A 24,669-nucleotide genomic window follows, 5' to 3' on the forward strand; every position below is an offset into this window, starting at 1 on the left:
ATGTTTGCATGATAATTTGGTATCTAGATACAGAACGAAAGTCATTCTATAATCTTTGGCAGATAAGAAATAATGTCAATGTAATTTCAAAACGGTATGCAGCAAATAGACAAGTTGTCTGCTTGAGGCAGAAATGCTAGCCAAAAGGAAAACACCTGAAAATTCCTATGAATTAGAAACTCAGGATTTCCTAGGGATGAATTTCTGTGAAGTCCACTAGTTAAATTTGCTGTTGGGCATCAGTTCCATGGAACTTTCCTGCAGGCTTTCAAGGTCTTGATGTGAAGTCTTGCAGCAGAGTCATGGTGTGGTTGCAGAGCCCTCAGCTTCAATTTCTCAAAAACTCATCAAGCTTGGGATGTTTTGAATTAAATACTACTTTGGCTCAGTGAACTACCATTTTCTGATAAGTGTATTTTTCCAACAGCTTTCCCCAAGATCTCCCTCTTGAGCAGAAGGCTTCATATTTTTGATTCTGCTAATCCAGGAAGTGTGCCAGACGAACTCATTCATTAGTTGACTGCTAGACTTCCATCCAGATGCTGGTTAGACGTGTGGTGTTGCACAGTAGGAAAGCAGTGCTGGGACCTGTTTGTTGTTAGAGACCTGCTGTGGACTTCGCTTTGCTGTGATGATTCAGTGAGCATCTGAATAGGCATGCATGTAGGAATGAAGCCTTTCTCTAGTAGTTTCCTTCGCTTAAGGAAGCTATAAACTTGTAACCAACAGAAGTTGGCTGCACAGTTCAGAAGAGCAGTTGGTATAGATTACCATAGAGTTAGGACTAGAACAAAGAAAAGCAGAAGCTTTGCTTCAGTGTCAGTAGAACTTTTAACCCATGCTAATGTGAAATGTATTTAAGGTATTCAGCCTGTGGTATTGGCCACAGGCTGAAAAAACCTCAATTCCATGTCCTGTTGCAGGGCTGGCTAGCTGAATAAGGTCCGGAAAGTGGTGAAAGTAGGGGGAGAAGTGGTAATAGATGATTTAGCCAGTTTCTGGTCCTTTTATTCTGGGAGATAGTGGATGCATCTTGCACTGAGCTACCTGGGCTTGGTCACCTATGTCTTTGTCAAGGAATGAAGCCTCATCATGGAAGGATTTCTGCATGTTACATGACACAGAGGAATGTCTGCTGTTTCAGTGCTGGTCGCGTTACAAACAGTAACAGAGGGCTATGCTTGCTTCATTGACTTTCAAACATGTAAAGTTGAAGTTGGTCTTGATGTCCGGTGAGATTCAGACCAATTCTAGATCTAAATGTCCTTGCTTGACAGCTAGGATTACACCATTTTTCCAAGAAATTAGAGTTTTAGAGTAAATGATATTCTAGTAGCTGTCTTTTAAAAAGCAACTTTCTTTCTCCTTACCTCACTACTAGCTCAGTTACTTCTGAAGTGTTTTCCTTAAGTTTTTTGTATTACTTTGAGAGATTTGTATTATTGGTATCTGTGGTGGTTTTACTGTGCTAGGCAGCTGAACACCACAACTGCTCTCTCACTCCCCCTCCTCAGATGAGGAGGGGAAGAAGTAAAGGAAAGAACAACTCATGGGTTGAGATAAGGATAATTTAATTAAAGAGAAAAAAAATATTAAGGAAATATTATTATTAATTAAACTATTCAACTAAAGAGAAAAAAGGGAAAGGGGAAGAGGAAGGGGGAAAGGGAATAACAAAACAAAGGCTATGTGGAAGTGCAGAGGAAAGAAATTACTCTCTACTTCCCACAAATGAGCGATGCTTGACCACGTCCTTGAAGCAGGGCCTCAACACACGTAGCCGGTGTTCGGGAGGAGGACAGACGTCTTCACAACGAGAGCCCACCCCTCCCCTCTTCTTCCTTTTTCCACCTTTTATTGCTGAGTGTGACATCATATGGTATGGGATATCCCTTTGGTTGGTTTAGGTCAGCTGCCCTGGTGATGTTTCTTTCTCACTTTTTTGCCCACCCCCTAGGAGGGTCAGAGAGAGTCCTGATGCTGTGCCAGCACTTCTCAGCAGCAGACACAACACTGGTGTGATACCACCGCTGTCCTAGCTCCAAGTGCAGAGCGCAGCCCTGTATGGGCTGCTGCAGGGAAAGTTAACATCCCAGCCAGACCCAGTACAGTATCTTGCTGCTACTTTAGAGATTAAACCTAATTTTGACAAAGTCTAGAAGCTGTAGTAAAAGATGTCCTGGGCTCTCCTTTCTAGAGGTCTACAGAGGCACATTCTCTGCACTCTTTATGCCAATGATTCCTTATTTACTAAACCTTGTTTCTCCTCCTCTGATTTGTAAGTACCTGAAAACTAGACCTCAAACCTAATGCTAGTCTTGGTCTCTGCTTAACCTACAAATATGATTTATTTTTGCTCTGTTGGCTGCCACCCTTTTCTTTAAAACTGTTGAACAATTGGGGAGGGGGTGGGGAACACTTCCTCTCTTTGTCTCGCTCCTGAGGTACAGCTGGTGTCAGCCTCTAGCACTACACATTACTCCCTTGCTGCCTTCTGCTGAGCTGCTCAGTGGGTTTACTAGCTCTTTTGATGTACATGTTCTTGGAAACGGTGCCATGGCTGTGCATCCCCTGGAGAAAGCACAGTGTAAAGACTCAAAAACCATGGATTTTTATCCTAACTGCAAAGTAGCCTGTTAAAACTGAGGCTCTTCTGTAAGTTCCATTGCACGTCTCACTGACAAGTGTATGTAATCTGTGGTCAGCCGGTCTCTTTTTCTCTGGCAGCAGCAGTGTCTTCAACCAGATTAATTTTGGGGGGTAAAGGTTTGCATTAGACAAATACTTTCTTAGTTATGGTTCTGAATTTGTATTGGAGTCTAAATAGAGGATTTCCTCCCTTTCATGCTGGAATCTCTGGTATGCTGGTTCCTGTTTGCTCAAGGATCTGAATCAATACAGTAAAGAAAATGAATGTATTAAGTTTAAATGTTTTAGAACTCTCTTATTTTTTTTTTTAGTGCTATAAGCAAAACCTGGGTTCAAACTCGGCATGATAGCGTAGAGCAGCCTCATCCCAATCCTACCACCCCCATGTGAAATCTGTCCTTAATTATGTCCCAAGAAGAATGTTCCAGGAAGAAAATGGGGCTATTTTTCACCTGAGAATCTGGCCAGCATTTTGTCAAGTTTTACTGAATAAATAACCTGTAGTGTCATTGCAGATTAGGAGGGTGGGGAGGGGGATAGGGAGAGTAACACTTGACTACAATTTTATTTTTGCTTCACTTGTCATGATTTAGACTTTGGGTATTTTGACTAGCAAGCTAGTTCTGTGGGATTTTTTTTCTTACAATGTGTATAAATGGCAAAAATATTTTATTTTCTTTAACTCAGTGCCTCAATGGTTTCATAACATGGTAGATCCTTTCCAAGTTCTAGTTATAGTAGATTTAAAAAACAAAGTCTTTGAGATCAGATGAATATGTAAAGAGTAGATTTATGAATCCATCTATAGCTCGGGGGGGCAGCCCTTACCTGTGGAAGGAAGGGAGAGGCAGAAGAAACCAACAGATATGAAGGTCAAATTTAAGTTACTTTGCTGAACACCTTGCTCTTTACTCTTACAAAATATGGAAGTAACTCTTGTCTGCAGAATATTAGTCTTTTAATAAGCTATAAGGGAGTTGCTGCTTGTATTGTAATGGGCTAAAGATAACCAGGTGTAATAGCAGGAGATTGAAAAAACTATTTGGTTTTCAGAAATTTGAATTACTGTTACAAAAGTGACATAAAATGCTTTCTAAATCAGTCGAGAGTGGCCTGACAAACCAAAGGAACTTCGTGATGATTAGTGAACATACGTTCTTAAAGGGTTTTAATCTTTGATACAATTAATTGTGATACAATTAATTGTTTTTCTTGCTACTTAGAAACAGGAGACTTTATTTGGACACCAAAAAAAAGGCAGAACTCATATGTAGATAACAATTTTTCAGAGGAACAAGTGACCTAGTGCATTGTCAAATACAGTGGAACACAGTGCAAGTAGCACCTGTGAAATGGGGGCATACAGTATGGAAAGCTTTAACTTACATGATTAGAAATCGAAAGATGAGTAAACATGAGCTCTGAGACCCACTCGTATCAAAGGGATAACCTGTCAAAGGAGTCATCTGCCTTTCTTAAAGTTAGCCAAAATATACTGCTTGCTACTCTTGCACCTGTAATTTAATGTAAGTATTGAAGACAGAACTTGAAAAGGAGTAGAAGTTAGTCATTCAAAGAGACTGAGAAACTTGATGTTCTGTCTGCATAGGTTACTTTTTTTTAAAGCAATTGAAAATAAATCTAATGCCTGACAGGACTAAGGAAACTGGATTCTGTCTGTGGTATGACTTAGTTGAATCCAAGATAGCTGACTAATGCAAACTACAAAGCTTCCTTCAGATGCATTCCTGTATTGAGCCAAACTAAATTACGCAGTTGTGAAGCTGTATAGAATGGGGACAAGTTTATATATAACTGAGGTTTGTTGCTTAAAGTATTTTCATAAGCAGAACATCAGTATTGACTAGTGAAAGTTTTTGCTCACTGTGTGCCTTGCCTTGCCACAAAAGGCAATGAAATAAAATAAATACTGCAGTAAAAGCATATGGGAGGGAAAGGAAGCTATCAATTAAGAAGGTTAGTCTGTTGGTTATGACAGTCTGGGGTGTGCAGGGCCTGTCTTTTGATCCTTACTTGGCCATAATCTCCTCCCAATGTGATTTTAGTTTCTGAGACACCTTATATTGTTTAATAGTCTTCATAGATTAGGAAACACCTCTTCAAAATACAGGTTGTGATGTATGACTTCAGGGTGGGAACAGAACTTACATGAAGACCAGATAATGTTCACAGGCGCAAGTTCAGAAACTCTTGGTTCTAGTCGAGTCACTTAAGCCAGTAGGTGAAATAACACTACTGTTACAGAAAACAAAAAAAAAGTTTCACTTCAGTGCTGTGTCTGGTGGTATTGTGCTTGTGCGTAATCTCATTAAATATAATCCTATTCTTTGAATTTTCCTAATTACATTTTGAAGACCATTTGTTAATTTTTACAGTCCTTTAACAATTAAAATCAGCAGTCCTGAAACTATTTTAACATTAGTTTTGGTCTTATAAGCAGCATTAATTCTATGATTAATATGCTAATCTGCATGCTGCTTAGTATGTGCATTTTTCTCCTTTAACTTTACATTTGATTTTATTATAATATCAAGTAAAAACTCCAAAAAACAAGGTGTATGCAAGCCTTCCTTGTTTGAGGCATGTTGTTTAATGGAGGTGTTTCTTTTTAAACTAGAAGTGTGGTGAGTGGTAAGTAACAGAAATGATACGGACTGTAGCAAGCCAGCTTGAACCACTCTAATTCAGATGTGGATTCCTAGTGTTGTAAGGCACAGAGCGGAGGAAATGGAAATTCATGAGATACTGAATGAGGATAGGTTTAGATATACGAAATTCTTTACTGTGAAGCACTGGCACAGGCTGCCCAGAGAAGCTGTGGTGCCTCATCCCTCCCTGGTAGTGCTCAAGGCCAGGCTAGATGGGGTTTTGGGCAATCTGGTCTGGTGGGAGGTGTCCCTGGCCATGGCTGGGGTGGGCAGAACTGAGTGGTCTTTGAGGTCCCTTCCAACCCAAACTGTTATACAATTCTGATAATTTCTAGATGCATGAAAAATGGGAAGGTTACAACATACATAATGAAGTGAACAGAGTTGTAGTTTAACAGAAGTGTGTTTTAGAGAAATGTGAGATCCTGTGGTGCCTTCAGAGGCTTCTGTGCTTCAAGCTAAAGGTCTTGTTTCATTGTAGTAAGTGAAAATATACATGAAAACCCATGTCCTTCAAAGCAGCATGCAGCAGTCATACCCTTTTTTTTTAGATCTAAATGAAAATATGATGGGGAAAAAGGGAAAAAGCAAAATTTTATTTGAAGGCACAAGAAAACAATACGATCCATCATACCCAGCAATGTATTTCTATCTTATCTGAAAAGTCATTGCAGGCAGAGTTCCTGGTGACTGGAAAAAGGGAAATGTCCCTTCCATCTTTAAAAAGGAAAGACCAAGGGAGCTACAGACTGGTGAGCCTCACCTCTGTGCCTGGGAATGCCATAGAACAGATCCTCCTGGAGGCAATGTTAAGGCACATGCAGGACAAGGAGGCGATCCGAGGTGGCCAGTATGGCTTCACCAACGGCAAATCATGCCTGACCAATCTGGTGGCTTTCTGTGATGGAGTGACTGCATCAGTTGACAAGGGAAGACCAACTGTTACCTACCTGGACTTCTGTAAGGCTTTTGACACGGTCCCATTATGACATCCTGATCTCCACACTGGAAAGAGCTGGGTGGACCAGTCAGTGGATAAGGAATGGGCTGGGTGGCTGCAGCCAGAGTTGTGGTCAATGCTGCTTATATCCAGGTGGAGGCCAGTGACAAATGGTATCCTTCAGGTGCTTTTTGGAACTGATGTTGTTCATTATCTTTATCAATGGTATAGATAGTGGGATTGAGTGCACCCTCAGCAAGTTGGCAGGTGACACCAAACTGAGTGGTGCAGTTGATAAACCAAAAGGAAGGAATGCCAGCTAAAGGCACCTGGACAAGCTAGAATAGTGTGCCTATGTGAACATAGTGAGGTTCAACAAAGCCAAGTGCAAGGTACCACACCTGGCACAGGACAGTCCCAGCCATGAGCACAGACTGGGAGAAGAACTCACTGAGGAGCCCTGCAGGGAAGGACGTGGGAGTTCTCGTGGACGAAAGGCTTAATGTGAGCCATCAGTGTGCGCTTGCAGCCCAGAAGGCCAACCGTGTCCTGGGCTGCATCAACAGAGGGGTGGGCAGCAGGGCAAGGGAAGTGATTGTCCCCCTCTCCTCTGCCCTTGTGTGGCTCTACTTGGAGTGCTGCATTCTGGTCTGGAGCCCCCAGCACATGAGGGATGTGGGGCTGTTAGAGTGGGTCCAGAAGAGGGCTACAAAAATGATCAAAGGGCTGGAGCACCTCTCCTGTGAAGAAAGGCTGAGAGAGCTGGGGTTGTTCAGTCTGGAGAAGAGAAGGCTTTGGGGAAACCTCACTGTGTCCTCTCAGTACTTATATGGGACTTCTAAGAAAGATGGAGAGTGGCTTTCTACATGGGCAGACAGTGACAGGACAAGGGGGAATGGTTTTAAACTAAAACAGGAGAGATATAAATGGGATGCTAGAAGGAAGCTCTCACTCAGAGGGTGGTGAGGGAAGAGGGAATGGCAGAGAGCAGAACACCTATAAGCCAATGCTTTTTCTAGGTGACATGTTGCAAGGTCATTTGTGTGGCCAGATTTTGGATTATAGGGGTTTCCTTCACTGATGTTGCTTCCCCTCCTCCTTTACCCCTTCCTCTCTTCTCTTTGGTGGCGACAGTGGAGTAGCTAGCTACAAGGCTTCCTGGGTTCCTGTTACAAGTGACTGTAGACCAGCACGTCCATATACCCTGCATCAATTGTGGATACTGGAGTTTGCCTAAGCTTTGTGAGGCCCTTCACTGAGATTTAGTATTAATGTGTTCTAGTGTAGAATAAAAGAGTAAGGGAAAAGGCATAGATTTTTTTTTTTTTTTTTTACTAAAGACAATTAGATTGTAGTGAAGTGTCTCAAATACAGTGACTTTGTAACACCACCACCACCCCAAAAAAAGTGTAGAATTGGATTAGTGCTGAAACAGGATTATGTAAAATGGGACAGAATGTGTTTTCAGGGGGGAAATGGATGACAACCAAAAGAGATAAGAAGGAATGGGAGTCAAGGATGGATGTAAATATCTCTGCTTGTATAAAATGGGTTTTCTCTGGAAAAAAAAAAAAGATGCAAATACTGAGTTAATATGGCAGTAACCAAGACTAGGGGAATCCAGAAATGAATTTGATGTAGAGTATATCAAATATTTCAATATAACCTGCATATATACTACTGGTCTCTCCCCCAACTGTGTAATAATTCTCTCCAACTTCAGACCTGCCAAGTGGTGTGTTTGAAAGTGGTATTCAAATGCCAGCTTCTATTTGTTACATGATAAGTATTCTTACTGGATTTTCTCCTAACCATTGGTCTGAGTCATTTGAATAAACTTGGACACATGCTTGCAGGCTCAGCTCTGGGATGCTACTGGAGATGTGTCCCTGCTTATGCCACTTTTTCAGGGGGACTGGAGGAGCTTGCTTTTGTGTTTTCCTGTCTTTACCCTCTCTGCCGTTCTCCCACTTTCTCGACTTCAGGCTGCACTTTCCTGGCACATGGAGTTTGAAGCTGTCATTACCAGGCAAGCCTGTTGGCAATGAAGATTTGCATTACCAAATAGATCTTGTTTCTCTTGAGCACTTTCTCAGAGAGACTCTTATTGCCATAAAATCTGAAGTCCTGTCTGCAGCCAGGTAACCAGATGCTTACTCCCAGGGTGTGTTTGCTCCTGTCAAAGCCTTTTCCCTGGGTCACCACCAGTGTCCTTCCTATTGTTACAGGATATCTGTAGTGAACTTTGATCTGCTGAAGATCTCTCTTGGCAGTATCATGGTGGCCTTATAGATGAGCACCAAATAATATTGCAATGGTCAGGTGAACTGTAAAAAATGTCTCGGCTATATCCTAGATCTGGACCCCAGGCAAACAACAGACCTCTGCAGCCAGCCAGACAGTATGTCCCATGTGTAGAAGCCTTCATCTGACGTGTACAGAGGTCTGCAGCCACTGTTAGTCATTGCTTCCTTTTAGTGGCTTTGGTTGTGGACCCATGGATCAGACTTAGATGCCAAACCTGGCAGAACTTCTTCCTTCTGACCTGTTCCCTAGGCTGTGTGCCTTTTCAGAGCCTGAAGAACTACTGATGGAAAGAGAGAGCCCTCTTCCTGTAGCTGGAAGTCACAGCTTCCAGCAGCTGTGGCCTGGGAGTCCTTATCCTGGCCCTGAGTGAGGAAAGTAACAGAGTTGGTAGAGGATGATCATAAGGGGGTTAAGGAAGAAATACTGGTAGGGGAAGTTGACAACATTGTTCAGAAAAGCTAACTGTAGGAACATTTTTCTTTAACTGTCAAAAGACTAGCAGTATCATAAACTTCTGCTTATGAAAATTGTTGGAGGAATGTGACTTGGATCATAAGGGATGTCAAGTAATTGATAGAGCTGATATTCTTTTTATGTAAAGATACAAGAAGACAAGTAACACAATAAATATGTTAGAGGTAAAGGGAATTAAGTTGATAGACTAGGGCATTGCAAGACAATAAAGCATGGTGTTTCTCTTCAGTTTGGAGCCAAAAAGTGTCAAGGATAAATTAATAGTAGTTGTGAAAGGCAGTTTGGAGTCAAGCAAGCAATCAGCCACCAAAAGACTGATATGAAGACATCTGTAAAATGAACTTGGAACAGATTTGTTGATTGTTTGCTGGAAAGGTGTATCACTAAAGGTGTGTAAGTACTTATACAGGTGTATAAGTAAAGTATATTTGACCAGTGTCTGTAGACTCTTCAGGTTCTGAAGAGTTCCAAAAGTGCTGCTTCCATTTCCAATAAAATTAAGATTTGTTGAAATTCCAGGGCTCAGGTGGTTACATCTTATGAAATGAAATGGTGCTGGCATGTATTCATCATCAGTAGTAAGTCCAACCTGTGGCCACATGGGGAAGCTTTGGTAAGAGAAGTGCCACTTTGGATGGGTAGGATGGAACCAAGTCTGGTGAAACATCAGTGAAGTGGGTTGGTGCCTGCTTTGTTCAGGAATGAAAACCAAAAAAGCTAACTGTGCTAGTTACCATTTATAACACAAGATGCATGGAAAGCTGTTGGCAGTTTTGGAAAGAAGAACAGTTCTGCAAAGCTAGAAAGCACTAAAAAATTGGGAGTTAGTATTTGTTCTTCTGGAATAAGCCCAGCTGTTTCCAAGCAATGCTCCAGTGAACTGTAACTTGCAAGAATCTAAGTATTGGCTAGCTGCTGAGCTTAAGTGGCTTACTGTTTATAGCATTACACTGCCTTTCTTACTATGACTTTACTTTTTCAGGTGGTTGTTTGGGGAATTGCTATCTCAGCTTAAGGTTTCTTCTCTTGCCTTTGAAGTCAGAGGAGCTAGGAATCTGTGCAGTATGATCTGAATTGATATAACGTTGACTCTGAGATTCAGTGGATGATATTTTAAGATAACTTTTAGTGTATACTCAGGCCTTGGATTTTTGCTTTCTAGTTTTTGGAGCTGTATTTAAAAAATAAAAAAAATAAAACAGGAGAGTGGTTTTGTCTGTTTGTTACCTTGTGCTGTTGTATAAGGCTATATTTAATGCAAAAAAAAAAAAAGAAAAAAATAGAAAACTAAAATAGAAACATATTTACTTTATCTCAAATCACAAAATCATAGTAGGTATAATAATTAGTCAAGTTAATAATATAATTTATATTTAAAACCCATGGAATTATACAAAACTGAAAGGTAATTTTTAACGCAATGGGACCTGTCAGGCTGAACAGCTCCTGTATGTTAAAATAACTTCTCTTGTCTATGTTAGGATTTTAAGTTAAATATCCATCATACCTCATGTAGCACGTTAATTCCTCCTCATACTAGTGTACATACAATCTAAACTGAAAAGTAAACATTGCTTGTGATAGAGGGCATCATGGGTGATGAGCAGATTTATAATTAGAAGTGTTCTCTGATGTACGCAGATGTTTCCTGAAGATACTGGTGGTATCTTTCATGTAGTAGGATGATAAAATAGTCTTGCAAAGTGCTGTCTTCATACTCAAGACCTGTTCATATTAAAGAATGAGAACCTTCAAATGCTGCTTTGAATTATCCTCTTAGTTGAAAATAGGCTTATTATATAGGAGTCTGTAGGAGAAAAGAGGGGGCACATGAGAATTCTTTCTATATTGAATAAAACTTCACTTTTACTGGTGTTATAAATTCTGTTTAATTAGTTGTCCTGCATGTCCTCTTCTTTTTTTGGTTGTTATTAATCAGTTGTGAGCTCTGTCTGCTTCTCCCCTGCTGCAGTACGTGCTTTTACCAAATACCTAAAACAGACTAGCTAGTAAATCTGGAAAATAATTGGATTTATCTAATCCTCCATTTTAAAACGTTTTTATACAGAACTGTTATAACATCAGAAACAAAATAAGATTTCTTTTATTTGTAGAATACTAGCCTAATCAGATAATGTAATTTTTCATGATGCTAAATGAGAAGTTTCTGATTCTGAAATACTATGTCCTCCCGCCCTCTTCTTCCCAACTTCTAATTCTCAGTGTAAGAAAGACTTACTTTACTAGTATAGAGCTATGAGGTTAATCTTCCCACCCTTAAGATTCTATAGTAGTTATTTTAAGTCTAATGAGGTTGTTGGGGCATGGCTTAATAGGCTGACTGTGTGCAGATGGCAATTGCCTTGTCTTGTTTATCTTCTAATTCTGCTGAATGGTACTATAGTGTCAGGAATAAACACTCGTGATAAATGTAACAATGTTTGAAATTGCTCTTGGAATTTGAGAGAATATTTGTTACCAGTGTTCTCAAACTTGCTTTCTTTTTATAAGAAACCTTCGATTAACTGTTCTAAATGTTTCTTTCATTTCCAGGTTTTGAAAGTATTTTAGAAGGGCTTTATGGACCAAGGCTACGAAGAGACCTCAGTTTATTTGAAGGTAAATGAGCCAGCTTTTAGTGCAATGATCTTTATTTGCAAACTTTTCTTTTAGTAAGAGTCATTTCAAAGCATGTAAAGCTTATTTAAAAAAAACATCTTTTGGTTTTGTTCCCAACTTACTTTTCATCGTGCTCATGTCAGTACTGTGTGTAGGCAAAACATTAGTTAAAATGGTACCTAAGCAATTTTACGTAGGGAAATTTGGGATTAGGCTCTCATGAAAAACACATTTCTGGAATATTGTAATTCTGGCTTCATTTTTTTGGACAGCTTTTAGAAAGTAAGCCAAGCAGCTTGTCTTCCCTATCAATATTAATTGGAAAAAGGAAGATTATGAATGCTAGTTTGCTTTTTGTAATAGTCAAGAAAGCTTATTTTTTTATTTTTAAAAAATGCACTATTCTTTTGTAAGACCTATTCTTATTCCAAATGGGTTTGGTTTTGTTGGAATAAGTGTTAATAAATACGTAGCTAAAGATCCAGATGTTATCAGTCTTGAACAAAAGCAGGGAAAGAAAATCCAGCACAAAACTGCCTTGAAGTGATGAAAGAAGTGTACCGTCAAAATTATTTTCATGGCTTTAAAAAAGCATTATTTATTATCAAACCTTCAAAATATTCTGTTTAATTTCCTTACAATTTTATTTGATAGTGTAGTTCATAAAATTTTGTAATTAATATACTGCTAGTACATGAGCCAGTGGCTCATATACTGTGTATGTTTGTTTATAATAGGTTTGGAACAATTGTTTTAACTTTGCTGAGGCTTTGTGCCCTCTGTATTGTGTAAGTTCCTTGGCCTGTATCATATGCATAACACTATTTTCAAGGGAAGGGAGAGAACTTGAAATATTACTTTCCTGCTATTTTAAGATTAAATTTCTACCACTTACAAAGCTAAGCGTAACACTAGTCAGACTCTTAAAAATGTTTAAGAAATTTGTAAATTTGGGCTAGAGCTTATTTTCTTGAGTGGTACTCCCATCTGCTGTGATAAAAACAAGCACGCTACTCTTTAGTAAGGGAACAGGGCAACGTTAATCTTGTAATAGTGTGCAATATCTCTTTCTTGTTGTAATTCTAATGGGTTGCTGTGTGTTAGGCTTCATGTTGATTAGTGATTGAAGCTTTATTATTCTCTTGCATCAAAGGGTTTACAGTTTGAAATAAAATTCAGGACGTTTTTGGGCTTTGTCATAAGATGACAAAGCACCAAGCAAATGACCAGAGTGTAATAAGCCTTACAGCTAAAGGAGCCCAATAGTCCACCATAAAGTGTTACATTACTACTTTAGAGTTGCTTCATGTTTACTGCTTCCTTTCTTAAGGGAAAAGCTTCAGCTTATCTCATGCTGTTGAAGATTCCTTGTGGCCTTCTGTTTAAGGTGATCTACTATTTCCATTTTTTGTCTGGATGCCCTAGTGGCTCTTTTTTTTGCCCTTGCAGATTAATATGTATCTAAAACATAAAATCTTAAGTGATTTCTTTTTTCCTTGTCTGAATGTCAGTAATGTGCCTGAATTTTGGACAGTTAGAGCTTCTTTCTGTGTTTGACACCTATAAAATTGGTTTTATTTCTGGAGCAACTGCAGAAGAGGTGAAGGATGATGGGATTCCCACCTTGCCTTATTATTTTGTATTCATTTTTTTTATATAGATGCTACAACAGTTTGAAAGAGACTTGCTATGTTCTCTACAAATACAGTAGAAGCAGACACTTTAGGATGAAGGGCTGTTTCTAAACTGTCATCTGAATTGCATTATAAAGATTAATACAGAACTCTTGAGTAAGGTTGACAATAAATCTTCCTCGTCATAATTCAAGTGCCATTTTTTCCATTTTTACAGGTAATGAAACTAAGAGACAAATTTGACTCACTTAAAATATATGGTTGGTATATAGAATAGAAGCCGCATTTTTAGGCTCTCAGCAACATGCTTAAGTCCTGTAAGGTGTCCATTTTGCTCATCATGACCACTGGATCAGTGCTGTCAGTATTGTCAACATGCACCATTACGCTTTGTTAGCAGGAGAGTATGTTTCTTTGAATAAAGCTTAAGAAATTTAAATGTCTTTCTTATCAAGAAATTTTTGAGAATCTGCTGAAATACATGCCTCTTAGCTACAATAGCATTTCTCTCTTATTTGTTCATTCTTATGTTTTTTGTGTAACAAAAAAAAAATGCATAAAATCTCTAATATGTATTAAGTGTTATATTTCTTCCTTAATTCTGTCTTGAAATAGTATTTGTTCTATAGTTTATATTAATGTAATTAAAGCTACTTTAGTAAAAAAAAAAAAAAAAGTAAAAGGTACACTTCATTTTTGCTGGTCCTTTTTTCTTACCTTTCAAAGAAAGTATCTTGTAAACCATAAACTATGTAGCCAAACTAATTGAACAACCCCACCCACGGTAACAGATGGTAATCTGATGGCAAGTTTTTTCATAATCTTAAAATTCTTACATGTTGTTTATGTAGGATGTGTTTGTTTACATGATTATTGTTACCTCTATTATTCATCACCATTTTTTTCCGACTGCTTTGATAGTGTATCTTCTGGTTTCAGAGGTGTCAAGTTTTATATCTCGGCATCCAGCCTTCGTCCTGCTCAGAACTTCTCAAGGCTTCTTGTGTTATTAAATCTTTAGGGCTTCCTAATCCTTTGCTTAATGCCCATTTTCAGCTAAGTAGATTCACATGTAAATTGTTATTCTTTACATTCTACTTCTGCATATTCAGTTAAACTGCTAGACAGCTTTTCTTCTGCTATGTGTATATTCTTTTGAGATTATGTGCTGGCATTTGGGGTGAGATTTGGGAGGAGGGAGTTCTGTCCTCTTATGAACAAAGGAAAAACACTGTTGTGGGTAAAAAACACTATATTGTGGGTAAAACACAGCACTTGCTATTTTTCCTCTGCTGGGGGGAACAAATCTTCATATAGCACAAAAAGGGTTGTTTGAGGGTGTGCTGTGTTCTTTTTTTCCTGTTTTTCTTGAATATTTATTCATAATGAAGGTAATGGGGTGAAAATTTACATTAGAAACAAATCTTTTAGTCATAGTCAAGTTCTTATGAAATTAAAAAGATGAAAGAACATGATAATCACCTCAGATATTTTAATTTAATTATTAAGAATCAGCAGTGCCATATGAAAAAGGGGATTTGTTTGAAACTGACAAATTGCTGGCAAACTTATAGGGACATTATAATAATGCAGAAAATCCTGGGAAGTGTAAGTCGGACTTGTTTCTTAGGCTTAGGTTTAGTAGACAATTTCACATTTTTAAGAGATAAATATGAAAGCTAATTGGTACTACAGATGTCTGTTAACTTAATTCAACGTGACTTTGGAGGAAAAAAAAATGGGAGGAAACAAACATTTGGCTTAAGAACTGAAAACAGGTGGAAATTTTTGTCAAAGGTCATTATTTAATTTAAAAAGGGGGAAATAGGTTTAATAGCTTTGCACTAAATGACATTTGAAGTAGTAGTCTGAACTGTGTGTTAACGTTAAAATGCTCTTTGCACAGTCGAGTAGTTTTTTTTCTCATGGACTGGCTGCTGTTTTAAGTTGTCACCAAATCTCTTATCAGCTGACCCCAAGCAAGATAAAATGGGGGAATGAATGATCGTGATCCTAAATTGAATGCATCTAAGAGAGACAACCATACTCTCAGAAAGATCAGAGGCACAGATGGCCTATCTGTAGTTAAGAACTAATACTGACATCAGTATGTTTCCTCTGATGGTGACCTGAGACTGTTGTGTGCCTGACATTTGATGTATTTGATACATCAAGAAACAGCCCTGGCAGTTGCTTCTGGGAATTTGCTGTTTTATTCTGTCTGTTTTGTGTGTGTTTGTTTGTTTGTTTTGGATAAGCATTGGTCTGAGGTGAAGAATAAGATATTTGGCTGTGTGTTTTGTTGGTGGTGATTTTTGTTCTTTTTTTGGGGGGGGGGGGGGGCGGGGGGGATACTCTTTCAAAAGATCCCCATGGTGCATGAAGTAAATTGCTATGAGTCTAGGTCTACAGCTGCTGTAACATTAACTAATGAAAGACTGGATGTAAAGGCAAGCATGTGTAGTTAGTTCTTTTTATTGCATTGAGCTGGAATAGACATCGTTAATGCCCACAAGCTTATTTGACTTCTTGACTTTGCTGTGCTGCTGCTGCTGAAAGTTTGCAGCTCTGAAAGACGGTGTCTGAGAGGATGGTTTGGAAATAATTTTATAGCAAAGAGCATTCTCTTCTCTTTACTTCTTATCTTTTTCCTGAAGTATGACTCAAATTTTAGGGGACAGTCCCTGAGAGAGCATTTAGGCTTTCTCTTTCCACCAGTATTATGATTTTTAACCACTATTTTCCAGGTAACAACAACTATTCTTTTCCTTGTTAAGTTTCAAAGTATTTCTGTTAGAGAAGCTCAGAATTGATCAATTGCCTCTCTATTTTTGAGTTTTTACTCTGATAGTGGTCTCTAACTCATTGAATTCTTACGTTATGCTCCTGTTTTTAATATGATACCCTGTACATGATTTACACTTCTTTGAATAAACTTAGTGTGATGTAGACCTTACACCTCTCAAGTGTTGCTTGTTTGGTGACACAGAAGGATTGCTCTCCAATTAGACTTCTACCAGTGGAACTTCAGGGTTCCAAGGCAGAAGAATTACTCTGATAAATTTACCAGCTGTGTTGGAGTTGCACGCCTAATCCTAACATTCATAAGTAATCATACTGTATGAGATTCATATCATGATTTGCAAGGAAAACTATGAAAACATGAAGTAGTTATGAACGTGTAGAATGTTTGAAGTTTATGTGCAGACATCCTGAAAGAATAGTTCTGACAATCAGGGTTGTCTAGATTAATTTAGCAAAAATAATTTGCTGTTGTTCTTACTGTGCAGTTGGAAAAATCGCATGTCTGTCTTTGATCATCAGCTGTCCAACCTGTCAAAACTGCTGGTTTGTATCCCTGGAAGCATATAACAGGTTGTTAACACAGAATTATGCTCTAAATTGTCATTTGACGGCTGAGGTAACCCAAGTAACTCAGTACTATTCTTTAAATCTAGTTATGTTTTTGTATTTAACTTAAGAACATTTTTTTGTTTAATCTTATTTTTTGGCTCCTCTGTGACTATTTGGGAAAATAAACCAAAAAAAAAGGGGGGGGGGGGGGCAGAGCACTTGTAAGAGAGGAATGGGGATGGAAGGGAATGTCAGAAACATTCCTGAGACACCAAGGTGAGAGAAAGGGAGGAGGGAGAGGAGGTGCTCCAGATGCTGGGAGTAGAGATGTCCTTACATTAGGCTGTGGAGAGCAGATATCTTTTCTGCACCCCAGTGGAAGACCCTATTCCACAGCAGGTGGCCTGAAAATGAAACTGGTGCCCTTGGAGAGACCACACAGGTGCAGGTTTTCCGGAAGGAACTGTGGCACTTGGGGTACCCCTGCTGTAGCAGTCTTTTCTGAAGGACTGTGTCCCGTGGACAGGACCTGCTCTTTGAACTGCAGCCTGTATAAAGGACCCATGCTGGAGCAGTTCAAGAAGCCCTGAAGCCTGTGGGAGGGTTCCCATGCTGGAGCAGGGGAAAAATGTGAGAAGGAAGAAGCAGCAGAGAACAATTCTGCCAAACTGATGGCAATGCCTGTATCCCTATTTTCCTTGCCCCGTTTGGGATCAGGCAGGAGATAAATGAGTCAGGAAGGAAAGACTGATTGTGAAGAAGGTGGAGAAGGGTGTTTAGTTTTGCCTTTTTGTCATTATGAAAGTTGTTTTAAATGGCAATTAATTCAATTTACTTTCCCCAAGTTGAGTCTGTTGTGCCTGTGACAGTAATTGGTAAGTGATCTCCCTGCATTAATATTGACCCATGAGCTTTTCTATCTTATTTTTACCCCCTGCCCTTGGCAACTAGCCAAGGTCAACCCAGCACAGTATCTGGAAGCAGATAACCTCAGGAACCTCTCTAGCAGAACTGTAGTTGTAATGCTGTGATTGAGAGGGATATATATTTGGTACTAAGGAAAAATTTTTAAGCTGTGAGTGCATGAACTGAAATGACTGGGATGTAGGAAGATCTGTAGTTAATGTGGTTAATTTTCTCCTGCTAAAATGGTGCAGCCATGATCAAGAGTCATAAGCAACTGGGGTGCTGCAGGAAAGGTACCGTTTATTATCTTGAGACCTTGGTCACCTGTGTTCAAGTGGGAATAGTGCAGAGATGATGAGGGCTGAGTCTCCTGAGAGACTCAAGTAGATCTGATTAACATAGCAAAATTAAGTGTAAAAAATGAAGTGTAAAGGGGGGGGATAAATTCATTATAAGTACATCAAGGTGCTAAATACGTATGAGCAATAACTGTTTAGGTATAAGAACAATGTTGCTACAGAAACAGATTGGAATAACTTGCCATATGTAAATTTAAACAAGAAACCAGAAGATTAATTTTAACTATTAAAGCAGTCTGTTTTGGAAAACCTGTAGTGATTGGTGGCTTGGTAAGAGTATGTGGTTGAAAACTAACTTTAAAATGGAGCTTAATAACTTGATTTAAAAAAGTAATTGTATGTCTCCATTGAGGTCTATTTAAGTCATATATTCCTTCAAGACTAAAGTGTGACTTCAGATGACTTTAAAATTCTTCTTGTTTATATCAGAATAAATAAAGTGTTACAAGCGAATGTAGGGTTTTGGTTCATTTGTGGTAATAGTATAAAATAGTCTAAATATGACACATTGTTCAAATGATAAGAGGGCTGTACCTGAATTCCCAGCTTAGTTTGGTGTAGGCTTGTAGACTTTAAAAGGAATAATGTTTAATTAAAAGGAATAATGACTGGGTTTCAGAGCTTAATTTACTGTACACAGATGCCTTCAGTAACTGTGATAGGTAATCAACTGAAATGTACAGGTTCACTTTTCATTTTAAGGAAGATGCCCTCTGACTTGAAAGTTGAATCATATGAGCCAAACTAGACTTCTGAAATAACTGAAGAATTGAATGCTATTGACTACGTTGTACCAATAAATGCATGTTAGATTACAATGGAACTTAGTTAAGAGAATTGTAGGATGTGTATTTTGTTCTCTGAATCCATTTTTATGTGTTTAAAACATCTAGCTTTTTTTCTTCTTTTAAGACTGTGAGCCAGAAGAGCTAACTGACTGGTCTATGGATGAGAAATGTTCCTTTTGTAATTTACACAAAGAAACAGTCAGTGTAAGTATAAACATGATATCAAGCATGACTTTCCAACACCTAATTTTTGGTATGGAAGTATGAATCAGAAAGCTGAATTTTGCTAGTAGGTTAATACTGCATTTTAACTTAAGATAGTTTGGTTGTGATGGGAAGTAATAAAAATCTCTTTAGTGGCTCAATAACTTGTGCATTATACTATCAGTAGGCTAACTTCTGAAAGATTTTTATAATATTCTATGTATCTTCTAGGATCGTGCATCAATTATTGGTTCTTCACAGTCAACGCCTACAGAGGAACTATCATCTCAGGGCCAGTCCAACACTGATAAGATTGAATGCCAAGCAGAAAACTATCTAAATGCACTCTTTCGAAAGAAAGGTAATGAAAGCATGTCTCTTCTAGTCGGAGATGACATATTCTAGCAGAATCAAATGGCTTAGGGTTGACCTTGATTATGAAGTAGTTCTTATTAATCTGCTGTGAATACTGTTCTTTTATTCTTTTTTTTCCATAATCTTTTCCTATAACTTTAGAAAATGAAGCACTAATTCTTTCTGCTCGCCATTGCTGTGAATCCTGTTGCATTGTTTGTTATTCTTTTAAATCTGTGTTCATTACCTTTTTCTTTCTTTCCCTCTATGAGCTAACTTTTTCTATGCCAACTTGTGATGCTGTTCTCTGGAATTTTGAAGTATATAAACACTTTCTGTTCCTAAACTGCTTTTGCTTCTAGTTTTCAGTAGGCAAATTCTTGTAAGTGAGATAATGTTTTACAGATTACGGAATAGGATTTGGGGTCATCTTACATAGAAGTTGTGACTTTTATATATATCTAAGTCAGTGTTTGAACCTTCTTAAAACAGTGTTTAGAAATTTTATTCTTTGACTGCTGTCATTCTTTGGCAGTTGACAAGTTATAGCAGCACACGAGTGACTGACAGGTCAGCTTGGTTCATGTAGGTTATTTGCCAGTAAGCTAGTCTCTTTTGATAGAGGTGAAATTATTATTTTTTTTCCTGAAGTTCCTGTGTAAGGAATGTGAGTGCAGCTTTATTCATCACAGGTTTCACAGGTTTTTATTGGAGTCTAGTCAGTGTACTTGATTGTCAGAATAGGCGAGTGTGACAAAAGTGACAGCCCTCTTGTCCTCTGTCAAAGTAGTAGAGCAAGTCACTCATATGGTGGGGGGAAAAAAAGAGAAGTTAACTTTCTCCCGCTTTACCTTGCTGTAGCAGGAAGAGATTACTGTGCCTTTGAACCTGGGATGGATGTAATGTCTTTCCTTACAGGGCACATGTCTGTTCAGCCTACAGGCTTTGAATGGACTGCAATATGTATTTTGAGTCCATCTTCATTCTTTGGCTTTGCTTAAAACCGCTTGTTTTCTATTTGGAATAAAATGTTGCCACCTCAGTGTTTATGAAACTTCCATTATATTTTGATTAAGGGGCCAGTTGCATGGCACCTCCCTAGGCTAGTACTCTTGATTCCTTCAATCTTCTACCTTCTCAACTCTTTCCTTGGTCATGTGATGTACAGTATTTTCCAACATTACCTGCTTCATGCTTTCTCTAGATAGAATCTTAGAATATCCTGAGTTGGAGGGGACCCAGAAGTATCATTGAGTCCAACTTCAGGCTCCACACAGGACCACTCAAAAATCAGACAGTGTTTCTGAGAGCGTTGTCCAAATGTCCCTTTAACTTTGACAGGCTCAGTGCTGTGACCACTGCCTTGGGGAGCCTGTTCCAGTGCCCATCCACCCTATGGGTACAGAACCTTTCCCTAACACCCAGCCTGACCCTCCCCTGTCCCAGGTCCATGCCGTTCTCTCAGGTCCTGTCACGGTCCCCAGAGAGCAGAGCTCAGCGCCTGCCCCTCCGCTCCCCTCATGAGGGAGCTGCAGGCCGCCATGAGGCCTCCCCTCAGCCTGCTGTGCTCTGGGCTGAACAAACCAAAGGACCTCAGACACTCCTCATACATCTTTCCCTCTAGACCCTTCGCTATCTTTGCCTTCCCTTGTATGACCTGCAAAAGCTTTGCATCTCTGTAGAGATGCTGTCTTTTGATTCTCCTTGGGAGGAAATTTTATCATGGGAGAAGTGAAACTTGGTATGGCTTCACCTTACCAGAGTGAGTGACATCTGTGAAATTTCTCAGAAAAGCACTTGCTTTTTAGCATCTTTCTTAGGTTTTTTGATTTGCCAGATCAGCTCGGTTTAAAAGGTTTTGTGTATTGAAAAACAAGTGGAAAATCTCTCCTGATTATCTTTGATTCTCTGAAGGTCTTGTGTATTCTTGGGTAACTATGGTGGGGGGAAAAAAAGAGAAGTTAACTTTCTCCCGCTTTACCTTGCTGTAGCAGGAAGAGATTACTGTGCCTTTGAACCTGGGATGGATGTAATGTCTTTCCTTACAGGGCACATGTCTGTTCAGCCTACAGTTTCTAGGAATTTTGCTTCAGTTCATGTTCAGCAAAGTCTTGTAAGTTGTTCACAGAATCACAGAATTTTCTAGGTTGGAAGAGACCTCAAGATCACTGAGTCCAACCTCTGACCTAACACTAACAGTCCCCACTAAACCATATCCCTAAGCTCTACATCTAATCGTCTTTTGAAGACTTCCAGGGATGGTGACTCCACCACTTCCCTGGGCAGCCCGTTCCAATGTCTAACAACCCTTTCGGTAAAGAAGTTCTTCCTAAAAGAACTTGATTTCCTAAACTTGACTTCCTAAAAGAACATAATTTGTTCAAATTATGGAAGGGAGGAACAAATTGTTGTTTGCAAAGGGCATGTAAAGCCAATTTCTGAGATAATAGTTTCTCCTTTGTAAGAGGAAGCCAAAGAGTTTTGCTAGGAAAATCCCAAGTTTCCTTTAAGAATTTTTGTAGGCTTTTGAGATCAGTTATCAACTGGGAGGGTGGGGGATCAAAACATTTAAACAACGTTTAGCCAAAGGAACTTTTGTTACACTTGGTAGTAAAACAGATACTCTTTTGTGGTCAAAGTACTGTGGAAGTCTTGGTTGTCTGCCTTCAAAACAGAAGCAATAGTTTCATTTGTTTTGACTGTAAACTTTTCAAGAGCATATACAGTCTTTTACTGTCATGACCAGTGGAATTTCATTTGGGGCATCTGTGAACAACTTCTAAGACTGAGCAAATTGAATTTTATTTATTGGTCTCATTATCTTATATACTTTCCGAATATGCTAGTATGTGGTTGGGTATTTTAATTTGCAAATCTTTTTTGACACCAGGAATCAAGTTCAGATGGCCTCCAGACATGCAGGCGTGTTATAAATATTGTCCATATCATACAACCTGCAGGCATTCATTGAGGGTGTCTGTAAAATCCCAAAGATGATGATTCTTTCCTTTTAAGAGTGATAAAATTACTGCCAAGATAAAAGAACGAAGTGGTACCTTTTATTAGGTAGCTACTTTTGTGTTAGTGAAAGGCAAATTTGGTAGGTAGTTGCCTTTAAGGAAGTCCTATCCTTGGCAGGCACCTCAGTAAAGCCAAAGTAGTTTTTGTTTACACTAAGCAATTTATCTGAAAACCAAATGCTTTTTTCCTAGGTATGACATCTCTCTTTGCCCAATGGGTGTTGTAAGTAGAGTAGACTCCTCACATATTTAACGTTAAAATATCAATTTTCTTTTGTCAAAGCAGCTATGAAGAAAAAAATATAATGTGCTTTAGAAACTCATAGGTTTTTTTCTTTGACTATAAATATTACAGAATGCAATAATCTTTACATGGCAGAGATATAGCTGATCGAGAGCTTTATCAGACATTTTGATCACTGAGTATTAATTATCTGGCTTTCTGATAATCCACATTGTATGTTCGTGGAAGCCTTTCTTTCCAGACACTATTACATTACTCTTACATGAACTATTACATGAACTCTTAAACCAAAATAGTCTGTTAAATGCGATCACAGTTGTGTATCAGGTTTTACCTTCAGGTCCTGACCCACCAGGACAGAAACCTGAAGGTCTTTTATAGAAATAAAGGAATTGAGGTAGAAAAATGGAGGGAGCAAAATAGTCAGGATGACTTGAATGACTTCAGTCTTTCTAGGTTCTATGGGTAGCTCTGTCAAGTATCTTCAGTATCATGTTTTTGATACCAAAATAACTTCCTTTTAAGCTTAAAGTTTTCTCTTGTTTCTAAGTGTCTTATGTTCTAAAATGTTTCCTTTCATAAGTATGTCTTTATACCATACCATATATAATTGTCTTTGCCTCCGAGTTCTCATTCTTTACTTAGTTGAATCTTTCAGAGGTGCAGAGATGTCAAGAGCTGGTTATGCTTCCCAGACAGTATATAGAGTTTGGTAAACCCCATCTAGACTTGTGCCTATAATCTCAGACTACAGAAAACTATTGAAAATGTTCTTTTAAATGTCATTTTAAAAAATTTTACTTTGAAGATTAGTTTAGTGAAGATTAGTTTTGAGATGTGCATACTATTTAATCCAATACCTGCAGTTCCTTTTTATTAATAATTCTAAGAAATCTGATTTGTCTTTTCAAAATCTGATATTACCTGATAAATTAGGTTAACTGTAAGAACTGAGAAGTCTGACATAGCAAGGATGTCATACAAGTGTACTGCACAAGCTGCCTGCCCCTCAAGTTCATCAGGAAAGAATGTTTAGCAAGATTTCAACTGCTTGCTTAAGGAAGTAAAATGCACAATGTGTTGATTGTCTGCCAGTGTTACTGTCTCCAGTAACTTGAATTTCCTGGTCATTTTCAATTTCATTTAAGGGAATCCTCAGAGGTATGAGGATATGAAGTAAAGAAAATTACCATTAAAGCAGAGGAGGGACTAACTTTGAGCGTTTACAAGAGTTGAAAACTAGAATAAACTTGGCCCTTATTCCTTCTGTTTGTTGATCAATTAAGCTGACTAAACTAATCATGAGGGGCAGCTCAGAATAAATGGCTGTACTTTGTTTTTTAACCTGCTGATGATTGTACAGTGAGTTGGACAAGTTTACATGTGGAGCTAATGATGCTGCTGGTACAGTTTGGCTATTAAGATGGGGTCATACTAGAAAACATGTAGCCCCTTTGTGAGGGGGAGAGGTGATACAGGAAATGCTGATAAGCAGCCTGGTATTCTTAGTTCTGCTGCTCATGGAACTACGTTGTAAGGTACAAGGAAAATTACGATTCCCTGCTGATTTCAGCTGCCTTTTTGTACTGTTTCAGAAGAGAAATCAGAAGAGTTGCTGTCCCAATTTCCTTCTAAATGGAAAAATTACTGTTTTTCAAGATACAAAATGCTAATGTGGAACGTTAGTTTGGGAGCTTTCAATTCCATGTCCATTGTCCTGCCAAATACATGTGTAAGACTGAATTACCTGTTAAATCATTGTGTAGTTTAATTCACTTAAACTAGTGACTAGTGATTTACCAGTGACTAGTAAACCCATATGGATTTGAATAGCTACAAGTTGGTATGGCACTTAAACTGAGGGAGTCATAATCCTAAATGTGAGGTTTGAATCAAAATAAATTGTTACAGTTAGTCACAATTGCATATTATCTTTACTGCTGCCTTTGCATTTTGGCTGGAATATTCCACAAGCAGAAAATACCAGGCTGTATCATAAGGGCTGTATCATAAGTGACACATTTGTATCTTAGTATCAGGAGGGTCTACAGTGATCTGAGAGGAACTAGAGGACCATCAGACCTACCTGTTACTCCAAATTCGTAGAGACTGTTTTGCTGGATTTGAAGTGGTATGTATGTGCATACA

The 24,669-nt window shown here is 38.6% G+C and overlaps 1 protein-coding gene across 6 annotated transcripts in view; it reads left to right on the forward strand.

Moving 5' to 3' along the window:
- The window catches only part of LCORL (ligand dependent nuclear receptor corepressor like), an 81,718-nt gene that overhangs the window by 14,220 nt on the left and 42,829 nt on the right, over positions 1-24,669 (forward strand). For all 6 annotated transcript variants that reach the window (XM_035326128.1, XM_035326127.1, XM_035326129.1 and 3 more), the window contains exons 2-4: positions 11,593-11,658; positions 18,824-18,903; positions 19,135-19,264. In XM_035326128.1, the coding sequence (XP_035182019.1) occupies positions 11,593-11,658; positions 18,824-18,903; positions 19,135-19,264 (276 nt within the window). The remainder of the gene's footprint in view (positions 1-11,592; positions 11,659-18,823; positions 18,904-19,134; positions 19,265-24,669) is intronic.

This window comes from Oxyura jamaicensis, chromosome 4 (assembly GCF_011077185.1).
Source record: "Oxyura jamaicensis isolate SHBP4307 breed ruddy duck chromosome 4, BPBGC_Ojam_1.0, whole genome shotgun sequence".
Classification (NCBI taxonomy): domain Eukaryota; kingdom Metazoa; phylum Chordata; class Aves; order Anseriformes; family Anatidae; genus Oxyura; species Oxyura jamaicensis.